Source organism: Tilletiopsis washingtonensis (genome assembly GCF_003144115.1).
Source record: "Tilletiopsis washingtonensis strain MCA 4186 unplaced genomic scaffold FA09scaffold_7, whole genome shotgun sequence".
Taxonomy (NCBI): domain Eukaryota; kingdom Fungi; phylum Basidiomycota; class Exobasidiomycetes; order Entylomatales; genus Tilletiopsis; species Tilletiopsis washingtonensis.
Window position 1 is genome coordinate 570,988 of NW_020312004.1, and position 15,827 is coordinate 586,814.

The 15,827-nt window shown below is 69.4% G+C and overlaps 5 protein-coding genes across 5 annotated transcripts; 3 read left to right on the forward strand and 2 right to left on the reverse strand.

Annotated features, from left to right (window-relative positions):
- Positions 1-64: 64 nt before the first annotated feature.
- On the reverse strand, positions 65-982 carry FA09DRAFT_337877 (hypothetical protein; the record flags this gene model as incomplete). The annotated part of the gene is made up of 3 exons (XM_025744041.1): positions 65-215; positions 282-661; positions 815-982. 3 exons carry the CDS (start codon positions 980-982, stop codon positions 65-67), a joined length of 699 nt encoding a protein of 232 aa, XP_025599437.1.
- Positions 983-1,323: 341 nt separating this feature from the next.
- On the forward strand, positions 1,324-1,865 carry FA09DRAFT_329100 (hypothetical protein). Its single transcript, XM_025742031.1, has one exon. The coding sequence runs from the start codon at positions 1,432-1,434 to the stop codon at positions 1,651-1,653; it is 222 nt and encodes a 73-aa protein (XP_025599438.1). The 5' UTR covers positions 1,324-1,431; the 3' UTR covers positions 1,654-1,865.
- A 25-nt stretch (positions 1,866-1,890) lies between these two features.
- On the reverse strand, positions 1,891-7,003 carry FA09DRAFT_359764 (hypothetical protein). The gene is made up of 6 exons (XM_025745159.1): positions 6,412-7,003; positions 6,252-6,354; positions 5,915-6,196; positions 2,559-5,859; positions 2,283-2,492; positions 1,891-2,207 (listed from the first exon to the last, which is right to left on the reverse strand). Exons 1-6 carry the CDS (start codon positions 6,738-6,740, stop codon positions 2,086-2,088), a joined length of 4,347 nt encoding a protein of 1,448 aa, XP_025599439.1. The 5' UTR covers positions 6,741-7,003; the 3' UTR covers positions 1,891-2,085.
- A 263-nt stretch (positions 7,004-7,266) lies between these two features.
- Positions 7,267-13,553, forward strand: FA09DRAFT_359765 (AAA-domain-containing protein). The gene is made up of 6 exons (XM_025745160.1): positions 7,267-8,862; positions 8,920-9,144; positions 9,198-10,574; positions 10,629-10,761; positions 10,814-11,487; positions 11,548-13,553. The coding sequence occupies exons 1-6, from the start codon at positions 7,690-7,692 to the stop codon at positions 13,369-13,371; spliced, it is 5,406 nt and encodes a 1,801-aa protein (XP_025599440.1). The 5' UTR covers positions 7,267-7,689; the 3' UTR covers positions 13,372-13,553.
- Positions 13,554-13,947: 394 nt separating this feature from the next.
- FA09DRAFT_359766 (hypothetical protein) lies at positions 13,948-15,392 on the forward strand (the record flags this gene model as incomplete). Its single annotated transcript, XM_025745161.1, has 6 exons — positions 13,948-14,223; positions 14,299-14,587; positions 14,654-14,686; positions 14,757-14,798; positions 14,912-15,000; positions 15,060-15,392. The coding sequence occupies 6 exons, from the start codon at positions 13,948-13,950 to the stop codon at positions 15,390-15,392; spliced, it is 1,062 nt and encodes a 353-aa protein (XP_025599441.1).
- Positions 15,393-15,827: the final 435 nt, after the last annotated feature.

Sequence of the window (15,827 nt, forward strand, 5' to 3'; positions counted from 1 at the left end):
GAGACGTCGGAGCGAAGAGAGCGAGAGATCCTGGCGATGACTGAGAAGCGTGCACGCCTCTCTTTCAGGGCGAGTAGCTCATGCTGCGGTTCGCGTTGTTCTCGACGGGACTGGCGTTGCCGCAGTCGGTGCACTTGGCCCACAGCTCCGAGCAGCCTGCATGTGCGCCCGTGAGGTGCTTGACGAAGAGCTGCGGGATGGAGGCGCAGTGCGGGCTGCACACACACAGGCCGCAGCGTCAGCGCAGGCAGTGGAGAGGCAATAGAGGAGGCGACACTCACCCATGCAGGTTGCGCTCCATGCCGTCCAGATCCATGCCGCCGTCGTAGCCATTGTACCCATTGCACGGGCCCATGAGGCCCGGGCTGCGCTCCGGCGTCGCCATCGGCTCCGCCGCATACGGCCGCACGTTGGGGTAGCCCTCCTCTGCGCCCTGCATGCCCGTCTGCGGCGCGCAGTTGTGGCCTGGCTGCGGCAGGCCAAAGTAGCCGCCCAGCGGGCTCGACTCGGGCGTCGGCGGCAGCATGGCGCGCTGCGCCGCATACATGGCGCTCACGTGCGCCTGCGCGGCCGCGAGATGCGCGGCGTCGTGGAAGAGTGCCGGCGAGGAGAGGTCGAGCGAGATGCCGGCGCCGGGTGCGAAGCGACGGGGCACGGCGATCTGCAAGGGTGTGGGTGTGAGAATCTGCGCGCAGTGAGACGGCGACGGCGACGGCGACGATGACGACGACGCGACGCGTCGTTGCCTTTCTTCGCGCGCGCGCCGCGGCGGCGACACTCGCGGCTCGCGCATACAGCTCGCCCCGCTGCTCACCTTGCGAGGCGGCGCGCAGCCGTGCATGCCGGCATGCTGCTGCTGCTGGCGGGCCATGTGGTCCTCGGCGTCCATGTCCATGTCCTTGCGCTTGCGCTCGCCCGACGGCGCGGGGACGAAGGCGGGGGCGAGCGCCGACGACGAGGGCGCGGCGTTGAAGAAGGACATGGCGGGGCGCGCGGGAGAGGAGCGAGGCTGGAAGACGGACGAGAAGGGATGGGCAAGGAGAGGCAGGTGTGGTGAGGTGGAAGGAGTGACGCGGAGAAGCGAGGTAGAAGTTGGTGGTGAGAGGCCGAGAAGCGGCAGCGGAGCGCGGGGGAGATGAGCTGGAGGCGCGCTGCCCACGTGAGCGCGAGCCTGCGGGCCGCATGGGCAAGGTCCCCGAACGGCGGTGCGAAGGTCTTGAGGCGGCGGCACGGCGGCGGCACGGCGAGCCCCTTGCCCCTCACAGGCGATCTGCCTGCGGGGCAGGGGGGGTGCTTGCGATCCAAATTCAAGAATTGAGCGCGATTTGATTAGCAGCCGGCTTGTACTGTACTCTCCGCGCGCTGCTCCGCCGGAATAGGCAGGCGCCGGGCAGCACACTGCTCTCGTGCCCGGAGGGCCAGCCTTGCCACATGCGCCGCCACCTCGCGCCCCTTGGCGCCCCCCTGCACCTGCGCCGCTCCCGCTGCACGACGACGCTCGCGGCTGCAGCTGCTTCTTCCGAGCGCAGCATCAGAGGCCGCGTCGGCCGTCGGGCATGGAGGGAGCTTCATGCGGCGCGGAGGACAAGGCGCAAGCACATCACGTCTCAAGGCCAAGCGCGAAGCTCGAGAGCCAGCGCCAGCGCAGCCTAGACTCGGACTGCGCTCTGAAGCTCGCTGCGAGCTCGTCGCACGCAGGTGCAGGCCTCGGACGATGTTCGCCGCTGCAGCACCTCGTGTGCCAGAGCTCGAAGCAACGCGCTCGGTGGCCCGGCAGCTCCTCTCCTGCGTCTGCCCTGCGCGAGCACCGAGCGCGAAGCGCATGCCACGACGGTGGGTGCGGCAACGCCCCGTTTCGCTTCTCGGCGCCGCACTCGACGTCACCACGGCATGGCTTCGACGGTTCGTATTTCGAGTAGCAGCGGGGCATGATCAAGACATAGAGAGAAGGGAAGGGGAGGGGGGTTTGCGGGGAGGCGTCTATCGCAGAGCGAGCTTGGGCGTGTGCACAGGGGCGCTTGCGGCTGCTGGGGCCGCACCGCCGGGGCCGCCGTCTCGGGCCGCCTAGGACCCACGTTTTCTCGCCTAGGCCATGCGCGTGATGCACAGCTTGATGCCGGGCATCGCCGTCGCCAGCTCGCCCGAGGCAATCGAGGCGAGCTGCAGATGCAGGCCCAGCGCAGCCTGCTGGTTTCGCGCGTCCATCGCTGTAGACACATCAGGGCAAGGAAGGGCGGGGGGTCAGCCAAGGATGCCAGCGGCTCATGCACGTGCGCACTGACCCTGGGCGAGATTGAGCAGCAGCGGGATCATGCGCGCATCCACCGTGCCGCAGTTGAGGTGGTCGAGCAGCACGTTGATGCGCCGCTCGGCGTCCTCCATCATGCGCTTCTGCGCCGGCGGCGCCGCCTGCTTGATGCGTGCCAGCGTCGCGCCGAGCACATTGGCAATGGGCCGCTGCGCGTCGGGAATGTGCGAGCGGTCGCCGGCCGCTGGTGGAGTCACTGCATGTCAGTGGCGCGCAAGTCAAGGGACATCGAGAAGAGCAAGCAACTCACGGTACTTGGTCGCAGGCTTGGCAGGCGTGCTCGAGCGAGCAGGCGCGCCCGCTCCGGCGCCGGGCGTGTGCGCACGCGGCGGCACTCCGGCAGGCGGCATCATGGTGCCACCGGGGCCCTGCGGGGGACGAGCGCCCGGCGGACCCTGCTGCATGCTGGGGTGTCCGTGCATGTTGTGCATGCCCGGCGGCGGGCCCTGCTGCTGCTGCTGTTGCGGCGCGCCGTAGGGCCCAGGAGGACTCTGCTGCTGCTGCTGGCCTTGCGGAGGCATGCCCTGCTGCGGCTGCTGTCCCGGGAAGTTCGACTGCCCAGGTCCGCCCATGCCGGGCATCGGCGGCGGCGGCGCATTGACCTGTCCGGGCGCCGGAGCGTACGCTCCCGTCGGCGGGCCACGCATGCCCGCGGCGCTGGCGCCACGCGGCGGCGGCGGGCCCTGCGGCGGACCACGCGGCGGCGGCGGAGCCTGCTGCTGTCCAGGAGGCCGGCCGTAGGGACCCTGACCGGGAGGCGGGCTGAACGCACCGCGGCCAGGACCACCGCCCGGAGTAGCGCCTCGCGGCGGCGGCGGCAGGCCTGCGCCAGGCTGCGGCGGCTGCCCGTATTGCCCGGGCGCAGGCGCGGGACTGTTGGGGAAGGGACTCATGATGGGCGCCGCCTTCTGCGCGGCCGCAGAGCCAGTGCGGCGTGTGGCAGCGGCCAGCGCCTCGGGAATGTCGTTCCAGCCGTCGTTGCTGCGCTTAGGCGGCGGCGGCGGCGGTGCTGCACTCGAAGGCCCACCGGCAGGCGTCATCTGCGGCAGCTGCACGCTGGGAGGCTGCCCGAGCTGGCCAATCGACGGCGGCGCAGGAGCAGAGACCATAGGCTGCGCGGGCGCATAGGCATTTGTCGGAGCGTATGCGCCATAGCTCTGCTGCGGCTGCTGCGGCTGCGCCTGTTGCTGCTGCTGCTGAGCTTGAGGCTGGAGCGGCGGCGCAGGCGTGTAGTACGGGTTCTGCGCCACGTACGGGTCCACAGCGGCGACGGGCGCAGCGGCGGCAGGGTACGCGGCGTAGGGAGACGCCGAGTACGCGTTGGCAGCTGGCGCAGCGTAGGCGTTCGGCGCGGGGGCGTAGCTCGTCGACGAGCCTGCGCCGTTGCTGAGCGCCGCAGCGGCGGACGTGGAAGCAGCAGCAGCGGCAGCAGCGCCACGGCCATTGTTGCGTGCGGCGTCGGCGAGCACCAGACGCTCGCGCGCCAGGCCAGTGGCCGAGCTGCGCGACGGCTCGGCAGAGCGCGGTGCGTAGTCCGAGGGCGTCTGGCTGGCGTACTTGAGGGCAGGGCCGACCAGGCCCTGCTCAGAGAGCAGCGTGACGTACTCGTGGATGCGGTCGTACAGGCTGGCGAGCTTGTACGTGCGCGCGCCGCTGGCGGCGGCCTCTGCATCCTGCGTCGGCGCGGCAAGGTCGACGTCGACGTACTTGACGGCCGCCTGGAAGACGGTAATCTTCTCCATGAACGTCTGCAGAGCCTCCGCATGCGCAGAGTAGAGGCTGCCATCGGCTGCGGCCGACGAGGCATCGCCGGTCTGCAGCGCCGACTCCTCCTCGCGCATCTCGTCGATCCACATGCCCGCCACCTTCTCGAGCTTGCCGGCCGCCAGGTAGCAGAGCACGGCGTTCTTGCGCAGCTCGCGCTGTGCCTCGCCACGGCTGCTCTTGGTGTACTGGTACTCGAGGCGCTGGCCGAGCTGCTCGGCCAGGCCGGCGAACTCCTCGGCCTTGGCGAATGTGCAGAGCACGACGAAGATCTCCTGCCACTCGGTCAGGTCGGCGTTCTGCACCACGTCGGTGAGGTCGTCGCTGACGATGCTCTGGAAGAGACGCAGGTACGGCAGGCTCGTCGTGCGGCGCTCAAAGTAGGCCTTCTGCGTGCGTGCCAGCAGCTCAGGTCCGCCGCGCACGGCCAGCAGCAGCGCATCGGCGAAGCGGTCCGTCGAGAGACAGAGACTGACGGCGCTCTCAAAGTCGCCCAGCACGATGGCACGCGTGATCAGACGCTCCGCCTCGCCCTCCTCGCTGGGGTAGATGCGGAACGTGCTGCGGCTCTGCGGCTCGCTCGCCACGCTAGAGGGGCCAGGCGAGCCAGCCGTGGCGGCAACGCTGCTGCCGGGCAGGGCGCTGCCGCGCTGCAGGTGGTCGGGGATGGCAGAGGCCGGTCCCTCGGCGCCGAGAGAGCTGAAGAAGTCGGCGTCGGCCGCAGCGCTCTGCGGCAGCGCCGTGTTGGCTGCGTCGTCGCTGAAGAGGCTCTGCTCCGTCGCCTCGCTGTCCTCGGTGGAGAGCTTCGAGACGCCAGTGCTGAGGTCGTCGCCGTCCGTCGCCTCGGTGCTCTCGCTCACGGCAGCCTCGCTCGTCGGCGGCACGGTCGGCTCGGCAGGCGCCTCGGCTGCCGTCTCCTGCACGGCGATGGCGGGCAGATCGCCCTTGCCAGCCGTGGTGCTGGTGCGCTTGAAAACGTTGATCGCGGTCGCGACCTTCTCGGCCACGTCCTCCTTGCTGAAGCCCAGCAGTGCCACGAGCTCGTCGCGCGAGCCGGTAGTGAAGAGCGTCTGCAGGGCCTTCCAGTTGGCCACGTCGTCGGCGCGCGTCGAGCTGTCGCGGCTGCGCTCGTCGCAAAAGGCCGCCAGGCCGTCGGCCTCGAGCGCCTCCTGCAGCCGCGTGGCGCGCGAGACGATGCTCGGCTCAGTGATGACGTCGCGCAGGTGCACGACGGAGGACTGCGCGCCGCCAGCGGCAGACGGCAGGTTGGCCACGCTGACGAGCTGGCCGCCAAAGCCAAACGCAGCCGACACGGGACGGCGCAGCCACTTGGGCGCCTGGCGCAGCGAGACGCCCTGGCTGGACGGCAGCTCCGTGGCGGAGGGCAGGTTGAAGATGTCGGAGCCGTCGGCGGGCGGCGCGGCAGCCGGCACGTCGGCGGCCGCCTCGGCGTTGGTCGTCTGCAGGCTGTGGATGCCGATGCGGCCGTCGAACGACGACGTGGCGAGCATGGCGGGGTTGCGCGGGCACCACTGCACGTCGAAGGACCAGTTGCTGCTGCTCGGCACCTCGCCCACCACCTCGCCCAGCTGCGGGTTCCAGCACAGCGTGCGGTTGTCCTTGCCGCAGGAGAGCAGCAGGTCGGCGTCCTGCTTGCACCACGACATGGCCAGCACGCCCTTGTCGTGGCCCGTGAGGATCTTCTCGGGCGCACGCGCGTTGCGCAGGTCCCAGAGCATGATGATGGGGCTGGCGTCGTCGTCGGACGCCGTGACGAGACGCGTGGGCTGTGCAGCGAGGAGGTCAGCGAGGCGGCTCTGCGCACAGTGGCAGCACACGCACCGTGTCCGGGTGCCAGCACACCGCACCCACGCCCCTTCGGCCGGCGCCGTTGCCGTTCATGCCGGCCGGGCCGCTCGTCGCTGCGCCGCCGCCGTAGGAGAGCGCCGTGACCTCGCGCTTGTTCTTGAGGTCCCACACGACCGTGTAGCCGCTGGCGCTCGACGTCGCGAGAATGTGCGCAACCTGCGAGTTCCATGCGGCAGCCGTGATCTCATCGAGCTTCTGCGAGCGCGCGCCGGGCGAGTAGGGCTTGGTCGGGTTCGTCAGGTCCCAAATGTAGACCTGCAAGGAGAGCGTCAGCAGGCGCGTTGCGGGCCATCATGGGCTTGCGACGCACCTCGCCCGACACGCCTCCAGAGGCGAGCAGGTTCGGCTGGATGGGGTTGAAGTGCAGGCCCTTGATGGGGCCGGTGTGGGTTGTGTTGCGCATGATCTGCGAGCTGTGCGGGAGGTGTTCAGCGCCGGATGCGCGAAGCACGGTCAGCGCGGCCACTCACTCGGCGCTGCCGTCGAGCACGGCCTGCGCGTCCCAGATGGCCAGCTCGCCGTTGTCGAGGCCGGCGGCCAGGAGGCCCATGGGCGTCTTTGCGCCGACGTTGCCCCATGCCAGACGGTTGAAGCGCGCGCTGGCGACGGCCGAGCCGCGCGGCTTCTGCTCGGCGGGTGCGGCGCCGTAGCTGGGCGCCCAGAGCTCGAGGAGCGAGTCGTTGGAGAAGGACTCGTCGAGCGCGCCGGCGACGGTGCCCGTGGCCAGCAGCGGCTCGTCGCTGGCGAGGTTGGCGGGCGACCAGGAGAAGGCGGCGGTGCGCGGCAGCGAGGCCTTCATGCTGGCAGGCAGAGGGCACAGCCCGGCGGAGGAGGCGTCGGTGGGGGGCGCGCGGCGGTCGTGGCGGATGGCAGACGGGCGTGCAGGCAGAGCAGGGGACGCGCGTGGGCCGGTGAGCACGCGCGGCGGCTGAGCAGGAGCCGGCGCGGCGAGTGTGGGTGGGGAGCAGAGAGGAGCCGGAGCTGCGGGCGTCACGGTCGTCACGGATGGAGGAGGAGCGAAGGATGGTGGGGCGAGGCGAGTCGAGGCAAGGCGAGGCGAGGCGACACGAAGCTCGCTGAGCTGCATCCACCTCGCGCCTCACACGTCGCCCCGGCGGGAACGTCGCTTGACTGGCGCCGTGCCCGGCAGGCGGCGCACGGGCGTTGGCGCGACGTGGCAGAGCGCAGGAGGTCGAGGCGGCGGCCGCGCCGGCGTTGGCGTTGGCGCCGAGTGACACGTGACCGCGGGAGCGTGTCGCGGTGCCTGGCGGCGCGTCATCCTTGCCGCCGCGCGCCTGCCCAGCATCCAGACTGCGTGCGTGCACCCTCGCCGGCCCCTGCTCCCACCCCCCGCACCCGCATCGCAGTCGAGTCGAGTCGAGTCGAGTCGAGCTGCCTCGGCTCGCCCGGCCGCTGTCGCAGCGTCCTACTCCCACACCCAGCTCCCGCCGCAGCCTCACGCACCCCTGCTCCCCGACGCCACCTGTCCCCCGCACGTCCATCGCATCTCACCGCACGACCGCCGCTGCTGCCGCCGCGCTTAATTGCGCTTCTAGCCGCCGGCGCCGCCTTCTCGCAGCTCGCACTCCGCACCCGCGCACGCTCCCACCGCCGCCCCTCTTCCTCCTCTGCCGCCGCCGCCGCCGCCGTCGCAATCTCGCAGACGTACATGGCCCAGCCAGTATTGCCTCGTCCCTGAGAGCTCTCCCCTCTCTCGTCGCGGCCGCGCCTCCTCGCCGGAGCCTTTCATGTCGCAGGGCCGCCCCTCGTTTCCGCACCCTCACAGCAACTCCAGCAGCAACAGCGCCGGCGCATACGACGCCTATCCCGACTTCTCTGCGCCCGCCGCCTTCGCCCCCGCGCCGCTCGGCGCCTACCAGCCGCCGCCGCCGCCGCAGCTGTCGGCGTCGTCGACGTCCTCGCCGCACCCGCAGTACTTCGAGCAGCAGAGCTACGGCACCTTCGCCCCGCACGCGCAGCCGCAGCAGCCAGCGGCGCAGCACAGCGGCTACCGCCAGTACGAGGCGAGCGCGCAGCCACAGCACCAGCCGCAGTATCAGTCGCCGCCGGCGCAGCAGCACCAGCAGCGCTACGGCGAGGCGCCGTCACAGTTCTCGCAGCAGCACGGCCAGCACTCGCTGCCCTCGCACCTGCAGCCGTCGCAGCGCGTCCACGACGCATACCAGCAGCAGGGCTTCGCTCCGCAGGCCTACCAGGCGCAGCAGCAGGCGCAGCCAGCCCAGCAGGCGCAGCATCAGCAGAGCTACTACGCTCAGCAGAACCAGCAGCAGCTGCCATTCACGTTCAACGAGGCCGCATACAGCCAGCCTCCCCAGCACTTCGAGCCGCAGCACCAGCCGCAGCACCAGCTGCAGGGCAATTTCGCTTCTGCAGGCCATCTCGGCTTCTCGCCGTCGGGCTCAGGCGTTAACAGCGGCGCATACAGCCCGTCCGTCTCGCATCACTCGGCCATCAGCGTCCCGCAGCAGAAACAGCAGCAGGCGCCGCTCGAGGAACGCTCTGCCTTTCTGCCGCCGGCGTTCAGCGACTCGGACGACGACGAGAAAGCCGCTCCTCCGCCGCAGCCTGCCGCATCCGCTGCAGAGTCCATCTCTCCGACCAAGGGCCGGCGAATCAAGGTCAAGCAGATCCGCAAGCCTGCGCCGCACGAGCAGGCCGACGCCGCCGCCGCCGCCATGGTCAATCTGCGCCGCTCCTCGCGCGGCTCGGGCTCGGGCGCCTCGGGCAACGCGCTGAATGACACGAGCATGGTCTCGGAGCTGGATGCTGGGCGAAGCCGCCGCTCCACGCGTGGCGGCGCAAGCGCTCAGTCGGCCGCGAGTCCCGCCGAGGCGCCGCCGTCTGAGGGTCGCTCCTTGCGTCGCGGCAGAAACTCGCGAGCAGCGCCGGCAAGTAGTCCTGTGAGTAGCGCGAGCCGCGTCTGCTCCCGGCCATCACCCCTCATATCTTCTGCGCAGGATCCGTTGGCGGGCGACACGCCGCATGAAGACGACGACAAGGATGCTGAGGGAGAGGACGATGATGAAGAAGACGACGACATCAAGCCGGCGCGTCGGACGCGCAGTGGCCGGCCAGTCAAGAGCTACGCCGAGCAGCGCTATAGCGACGAGGCAGAGGACGAGCCGGAGTCTGAGGACGAGGTCCGCCCTCGCGGCACACGGACGAGCAAGACGCTGGGAGGGGTAAGTAGCTTCGGGCATCGCGCTGCGCGACCAAGCTGACCCAGACTGCGCAGTTTGTCGCCGACGATGATGAGGATGAGGATCCCGATGCGGAGTTCGGGCGCAAGAAGTTCAAGCGCGCGGCCGACAGCAGTGCCAACAGGCTGGCTGCGCTCGCTGCAAAGAAGCGAGCTGCGGACAATGCACGCCGCCGCACGCGGCAGCGCAGCGAGTCGGACATTGCGCATGACGACGATGCCGAGACGACGGAGGACGGCGAGGGCGAGGGCACGAGCAGCCAGCCGACGTACACGCTGCGCCAGCGCAAGCAGGTCAACTACAGCATGGCTCCGCCGCCGGCGTCGCCGCCGCGAGACGGCTTCGGTCGCCCGCTGAAGTCGCGCAGAGGCGCGGGCAAGAACGGCAGCGACTACGAGATTGATGGGCTCGGCGATGCCATCGCAGGCGTCGCAGGTCCTTCGCTGGCCGGCCTGCGCGGCGGCGGCCGGAAGGGCAAGACGGGATGGGACGCCCTGCCGGCCACGATGACGGGCAAGGACTATGCGCGTGCCTTTGGCGACGAGCCCGACAGCTCCGACGAGGACATTCCGGCGGCGCGCAAGGCGGGCAACGCAGGCATGCTCGGCAGTGGCGGCGCCGCGGGCGGTCTGCTGCCGCCCGGTGCGGCCGGCGGTGCCGCGCTCGGCGCAGATCTCGGCGCGAACCGCGATGCCGTGGGCCGCATGAAGAAGGACTCGGACCTCGCTGATGCCGACCCGCTCGGCGTCAACATGCAGGTCGACTTCAGCAGTGTGGGCGGCCTCGACGGCCACGTGCAGCAGCTCAAGGAGATGGTCTCGCTGCCGCTTCTCTATCCCGAGGTCTTCCAGCGCTTCAAGGTCACGCCGCCCCGCGGCGTTCTCTTCCACGGACCGCCCGGCACGGGCAAGACGCTCGTGGCGCGCGCCCTGGCGGCCAGCTGCAGCAGCTCCGGCCAGCCCATCTCGTTCTTCATGCGCAAGGGCGCCGACTGTCTCTCAAAGTGGGTCGGTGAGGCCGAGCGGCAGCTGCGCCTGCTGTTCGAGGAGGCGCGCGCTGCCCAGCCGAGCATCATCTTCTTCGACGAGATCGACGGCCTGGCGCCAGTGCGCAGCAGCAAGCAGGACCAGATCCACGCCTCCATCGTCTCGACGCTACTGGCGCTTATGGACGGCATGGACGGCCGTGGACAGGTCGTCGTCATTGGCGCCACAAACCGGCCCGACTCGGTCGACCCGGCGCTGCGCCGTCCCGGCCGCTTTGATCGCGAGTTCTACTTTGGCCTGCCAAACCGCGAGGCGCGACGTGCCATCATCGACATCCAGACGCGCGAGTGGGAGCCGCCGCTCGACGGCGCCTTCAAGGATCGCCTGGCGGAAGTCACCAAGGGCTACGGCGGCGCCGACCTGAGGGTGAGCAGCCTTGAAGCTGGGAGAAGAGCCCTTGTCTTACGCACTTTTCACTAGGCACTGTGCACTGAGGCGGCACTCAATGCTGTGCAGCGCAGATATCCGCAGATCTACCAGACGACAGAGCGCCTGCTGCTGCATCCCGAGACGATCCAGGTCGACGCCAAGGACTTTATGATGAGCGTCAACAGTGCGTGTGCTGTCGGCGTCACTGGCCCCGCTTGCGCTAATATCCGTCGCAGAAATCGTGCCGTCGTCTGCTCGTTCTGCTTCCTCGGCTGCCGCGCCGCTGCCCGAGCACCTCAAGCCGCTGCTCAGCCCGTCCGTGGAGGCGGCCATCGCGGCGCTGCAGAAGGTACTGCCGCCTGCGGCCAAGCGCAATCCGCTGGAGGAGGCATTGTACGAGGACGACGTGCCCGTGCCGCAGAGCGGCGCCGCCGCCTCTGCGGCTGTGGCCGACGGCGGCTTCGGGCGCGAGATGATGCTGCAGTCGTTTGAGGCGCTGCGCGTCTTCCGTCCGCGCCTGCTGATCCACGGACGCGCGGGCATGGGACAGAGCATGGCCGGTGCCGCGCTGCTGCACCATCTCGAGGGCTACCACGTGCAGACGCTCGACATCGGCACGCTGATGGGCGACAGTGCGCGCACGCCCGAGGCAACCATCGTGCAGCTCTTCGTCGAGGCCAAGCGGCACAAGCCGAGCGTGCTGTACATCCCCAGCCTCGTGCACTGGGCCAACTCGGTCTCTGACGGAGTGCGCTCGACGACAAAGGCGCTGCTCGACGGCCTCAATCCCGCCGATCCGGTGCTCTTGCTCGCCATCGCAGAGGCGCCGATGAGCGAACTGCCGCGCGACGTGCGCTCGTGGTTCGGCCTGCTCAAGGACAACAAGGTCGAGATTCGCAACTCGGACTTTGTGAGTGCATCGGTGTGCTGCCTGACAGTCGTGAGCTGACACATGGTGCCTGACCCGCAGAAGGCGCGCGAGACCTTCTTCCACGAGCTGCTGCAGCACGTCGAGCGCGACCCGAGCCACTTTCCCGATGCGCTGCCGCGCCGCAAGCGCGTGCTAGAGGTGCTGCCCATCGCACCGCCGCGCGCTCCGCGTGAGCCGACGGCCGCCGAGCTGGCGCAGCAGGCGGCCGACGACACGCGACTGCTCGAGCACCTCAAGCACCGCCTCGGCCTCGTCCTCGTCGACCTGCGCAAGCGCTACAAGAAGTTTACGCGCGATCCGCACGTCGAGTACAACCTCAACAAGCTGTGCGAGGACTTTCCCTCGCGCAGAGAGAAGGGCCGCGTCATCGTCACGATCCACTACACGCAGGACTACGTGCAGCGGGCGCGCCGCCGCCGCCACTCGAGCGTCGAGCCGAACCGCCTCGTCGCTGGCGGCGCCTCCTCGGCTGCGGGCAGCAAGCTGCCGAGCGTCGAGCCGCCGTCGCAGGCGGAAATGCAAGGCAACGGCGAGCCGGCGGCCACGGATGACACACTCATGGCCGAGGACGATGCGCCGCAGCCTGGGCAGCAGCAAGAACAGCTGCAGGCGCAGCTGCCAGCAGTCCCCTCCAGCAGCGCACCGGCCGTGCCGGACGCCTCGGCCGCGCAAGTGCCGGTCGCGGAGGACTCTGCCAGCGTCGCTGCCGAGGCCGAGGCGGCGCCCGTCGTGCCCGAGCTGCCGGGCCTGCGCATCTCGACGCTGGTGCCCGAGGGCTACGAGCGCGACCTCGTCATTTGGACCATCTCGCTGGAGCGCATGCAAAAGCGCCTCTATCTCAACGGCTACCTCACCGTCGCCGACTTTGTCGAGGATCTCGAGAAGATCGTCTTCAACGCCGAGCAGGCGCAAGAGGTGGACCGCGAGCGACTGCTGCGCGCGCATCAGATGCGCAACGACGCACTCATCAGTCTGGATCAGCTCGTCGACCCGGCCTCGCGCGACAACTTCGTACGCATGGCCGAGCGCATGCTGGCGCGCGAGAAGGCCGAGGCCGAGGCAGCGGCAGCCAGCGCGAGCCAATCGGCCGCCGCAGCTGCCAGCGCCGTGGCTGCGGCCGCCGCCGCGCGGCCCTCCGGCGAGCGGCAGAGTGCACGCGTGCAGGGCAAGGCGCCCGAGCATGCGCTCATCGACGTCGTGGCGCTGGAGCGCGAGAACAAGCGCGCGCGGCGCAGCTCAGACTACCCCTCGGGCGCCGAGGGCAGCGAGGGCCGCAAGCGGCTGCGCCAGGAAGCAGACGCCGCTTCTCAGACGGCGCCCGACAGTCTCGGCGCCGCGCTCAGCGGCTCTGCTGCCGCCGCCCCCAGCAACGGGCTGATGAACGGAGCTGCTGCGACGGCAGACCTTTCAAGCTTGGGCGCCGCCTCGCAGCAGGCGTCGAGCGGCTCCACTGCGCCGCAGCCCGTGCTGCAGGTCAACGGCAGTGCTCCGTCCGAAGAGCGTCCTGCGCCCATCGCCGCCGCTCCGCCGGGCCTCGCTGCGCCCATCATGCAGATCGACGCCGTTGCGACGCCGCCGCCCGCCGCTGCGCCGCACCCGGCCTTTGTGGTGCCCAAGCGCGAAGTCGACGAGCTGCAGGCATTCCTGCTGAGCAAGAGCTCCGGCTTTACCGTCGATGAGCTGGAGCAGCTGCGCGCGGCGGCCTTCGATGCGATCTGGCGCCACCGCGCCGAGTGGGACCGCACGGCGCTCGTCAAGGAGCTCAGGGAGATCGTCTCTGACCTCGCGGACGCCGTGCAGGCGGAGCGAGAGGAAGACGAGCAGGAGCGGAAGGAGTTCGAGCGCCACATGTCGAGGCACTGAGCTGGCGTCGGCGTCGAGACGGGCAGGTGCTGCCGTGCAAACGGGCAGATCGCTGCGGCGAGGCGCAAGTGCGCTGCAAGGAGGGAAGAGAAGGAAGAGAAGGTCCGAACCCGCACCCCATGAAGATTGTATTTCTGCCGCACGAGCCTCACTCTGCAATGCTAGCCGCAATCCAACCCACCTCGCCTGGCTCGCTGCGCCTCAGCGCAGCCCTGAGCCCGCTGCGGGCCGAGCGCTTGAGCCTCGAGGGCGCTGATGAGAAGTCCAGACGCGAGTCTCTGCCGCGCAGCGCGCGATCGGCGCGACGGCGAGGCGCCTGCGCTCGGCCCTCCGCGACAGATTGGTTGTGCGCACGGCGCCGCAAGCTGCTTGCTGGCAACATTGCTGCGCACTCGCTCTCGGGAGGGGTGCGGGCAGTTGACGCCCATCGGGTCGTTCATGCACGGCTGAAGCTGACCCTTTGCCGCAGCGAGGCGCCTCTTTGGAGGGCCATGCCGCGAGGCTTAAAGGCCGACGCAAGCGCGTCACTGCGCTCCTCGTCCCCTCACCAGAATCCCCTTCTCTTCCACCCTCATCATGTTTCCTCGCTGCTCTCTCCTCCTGCTCGTCGCCTTCGCCCTCTCTTCGGTGGCGGCCAAACCGGAGCCTCAGCTCGGCAGTCCGCTCGCCACCAACGACATGGCGCTCGTCAAGGGCCCGCTCGTCAACCTGCGCGACCTGGCCGAGAACGACATGGCGCTCATCAAGGGCCCGCTCATCAATGCTCGTGGCGAGATCATGAGCCAGCAAGAGGCACTCGAGATGGCGCAGGATGCTCCGACTGTCGATGCGGGCGCTCAGGGCAACCCCATCGTGCGTGTGTGCTTACCCCCTGCCCCTCTCGCCTCCTCTCTCTGTGCTGCCGCTGACGCTTGCCTCCCCTGCCAGAACGGCGAAGGCATGCAAGTGCATCTCGGCATGCCCGCGCTCAAGCAGTCCGCCGAGCGCGTGCAGCAGATGGCCGTCGATGCCGCGAAGCACGTGCGCATCAAGGGCTATGCTGGCGGCGTCAAGAAGGGCGCGGAGAAGATGGCGGAGAATGTCGAGCCGGTGGGCGAGGATGCGCAGGGTCTTGGCATGGCCGCCGTGCCGCTGCAGCGCCGCAGCGAGGTGTGCAATGCGGACAACACGGGCGTCGTGCGCCCGCGCGACGGACAGCAGGTCGCCGTCGGCGAGAGTGAGTGGAGCAAAGCCCTGGAGGACACTGGCTGTCCTGACTGACGAAAGACACCCTCGCGCGCAGACGTCGAGATCTTCTACTGCGGCGGCCAAGACGGTGAGATGCCTGCCTCTTCCGCCTGGCCCCTCTCATCCCCACATCTCACCCTCTCCTCCCTCTGCGCCAGAGTACTCGCGTTCCTCCGACATCGACATCTACGTGGACCGTCGTGAGTCTTCCTTTGTGCCTGCCTGCCCTTTGCTTGAGGCGCCTCGAGCGTGAATTGGCTGCGTTTCGATGAGTCGTGGCTGAGCATTCCTTGCCTCCCCCCCCCCGCCTCAGAGATCCTCAAGGCCCATCAATACCCCGACAACCGCGATGCCGACACGCGTGACGGCTGGAGCAGGTATCACTTCTACCTTCGCTGGCCTGTACGTCCCTTCTCTTCCTAACCCCCCTCTCTTCTCGCGCTAATCCTTCCCCTCAACAGCAAACGCGTGAGGGCCAAGTGACGATGGAGATCGTCGAGAATGCGCGCGACTACAACGGCCGCACCATCTCGGGCGTCGCACGCACCGATGTGCACCTGGACGTCGTGCGCGGCAGCCACTACCAAGCCGACGCCGCCTCGCACCAGCAGCGCAGCCTCGGTCCTCGACCGGCGGCGCCAGCAGCCGAGGCGCCCGACGCGCTGCCCGACACGCACGGCCTGCCCGGCGACGCGCAGCTGCAGGACGCGCAAGCCGAGGCCGAAGGCCTGGGGCGCGGCATCAAGATGATGCGCCGCGGCAAGAAGACGCAGCCTTATGCCGCTGATGTCTAAGGGCACACAGCCCGCCGCGCGCGAGCGAGCGAGCGAGCGAGCCAGGGAGCGAGCGCGCGAGCCAGGGAGCGAGCGCGCGCTCATACGTGCCGCCGCTCCGTAGAGTCGAGAGATCCGAGAATGGTGAAAGCGCGCCTTCTCTCCCATCCCATTACGATCCTCCTCCCCCTCGCCCTCCCCCGCCCCCCGCGTTCTCTTCTCGCTACCTCTCTCTCTCTCTCTCTCTCTCCTCTAACGAACACTTCCAAGGCCCGAGCGCCACGCCTCTCAAGCCCGGCTCACCGATCTTCTCTCTCTCACCTATGCCCCCCCCGGCCTCCCCTTGCATCTTCCAATTCTGATCCTCCCTCTCTCTCCCGCCTATGTCTCTCTCGCGCGTGGTGGAGGCGAAGACTCGTGACTGAAGCTTGCGTGACGTATTGGCCCCTCATCCCC

What these genes read in the sequence shown, in the direction of transcription:
- FA09DRAFT_329100 (XM_025742031.1), top strand. Translation starts at nt 1,432, where the DNA reads ATGCGCCGCCACCTCGCGCCCCTTGGCGCCCCCCTGCACCTGCGCCGC.
- FA09DRAFT_359764 (XM_025745159.1), bottom strand. Translation starts at nt 6,740, where the DNA reads ATGAAGGCCTCGCTGCCGCGCACCGCCGCCTTCTCCTGGTCGCCCGCC. An exon ending in CAAGCCTGCGACCAAGTACC is followed by an intron (nt 2,493 to 2,558) that starts GTGAGTTGCTTG and finishes TGACTCCACCAG; the next exon opens with CGGCCGGCGACCGCTCGCAC. An exon ending in GCTGCTCAATCTCGCCCAGG is followed by an intron (nt 2,208 to 2,282) that starts GTCAGTGCGCAC and finishes ATGTGTCTACAG; the next exon opens with CGATGGACGCGCGAAACCAG.
- FA09DRAFT_359765 (XM_025745160.1), top strand. Translation starts at nt 7,690, where the DNA reads ATGTCGCAGGGCCGCCCCTCGTTTCCGCACCCTCACAGCAACTCCAGC. An exon ending in CAGCGCCGGCAAGTAGTCCT is followed by an intron (nt 8,863 to 8,919) that starts GTGAGTAGCGCG and finishes TCTTCTGCGCAG; the next exon opens with GATCCGTTGGCGGGCGACAC. An exon ending in AGATTCGCAACTCGGACTTT is followed by an intron (nt 11,488 to 11,547) that starts GTGAGTGCATCG and finishes CCTGACCCGCAG; the next exon opens with AAGGCGCGCGAGACCTTCTT.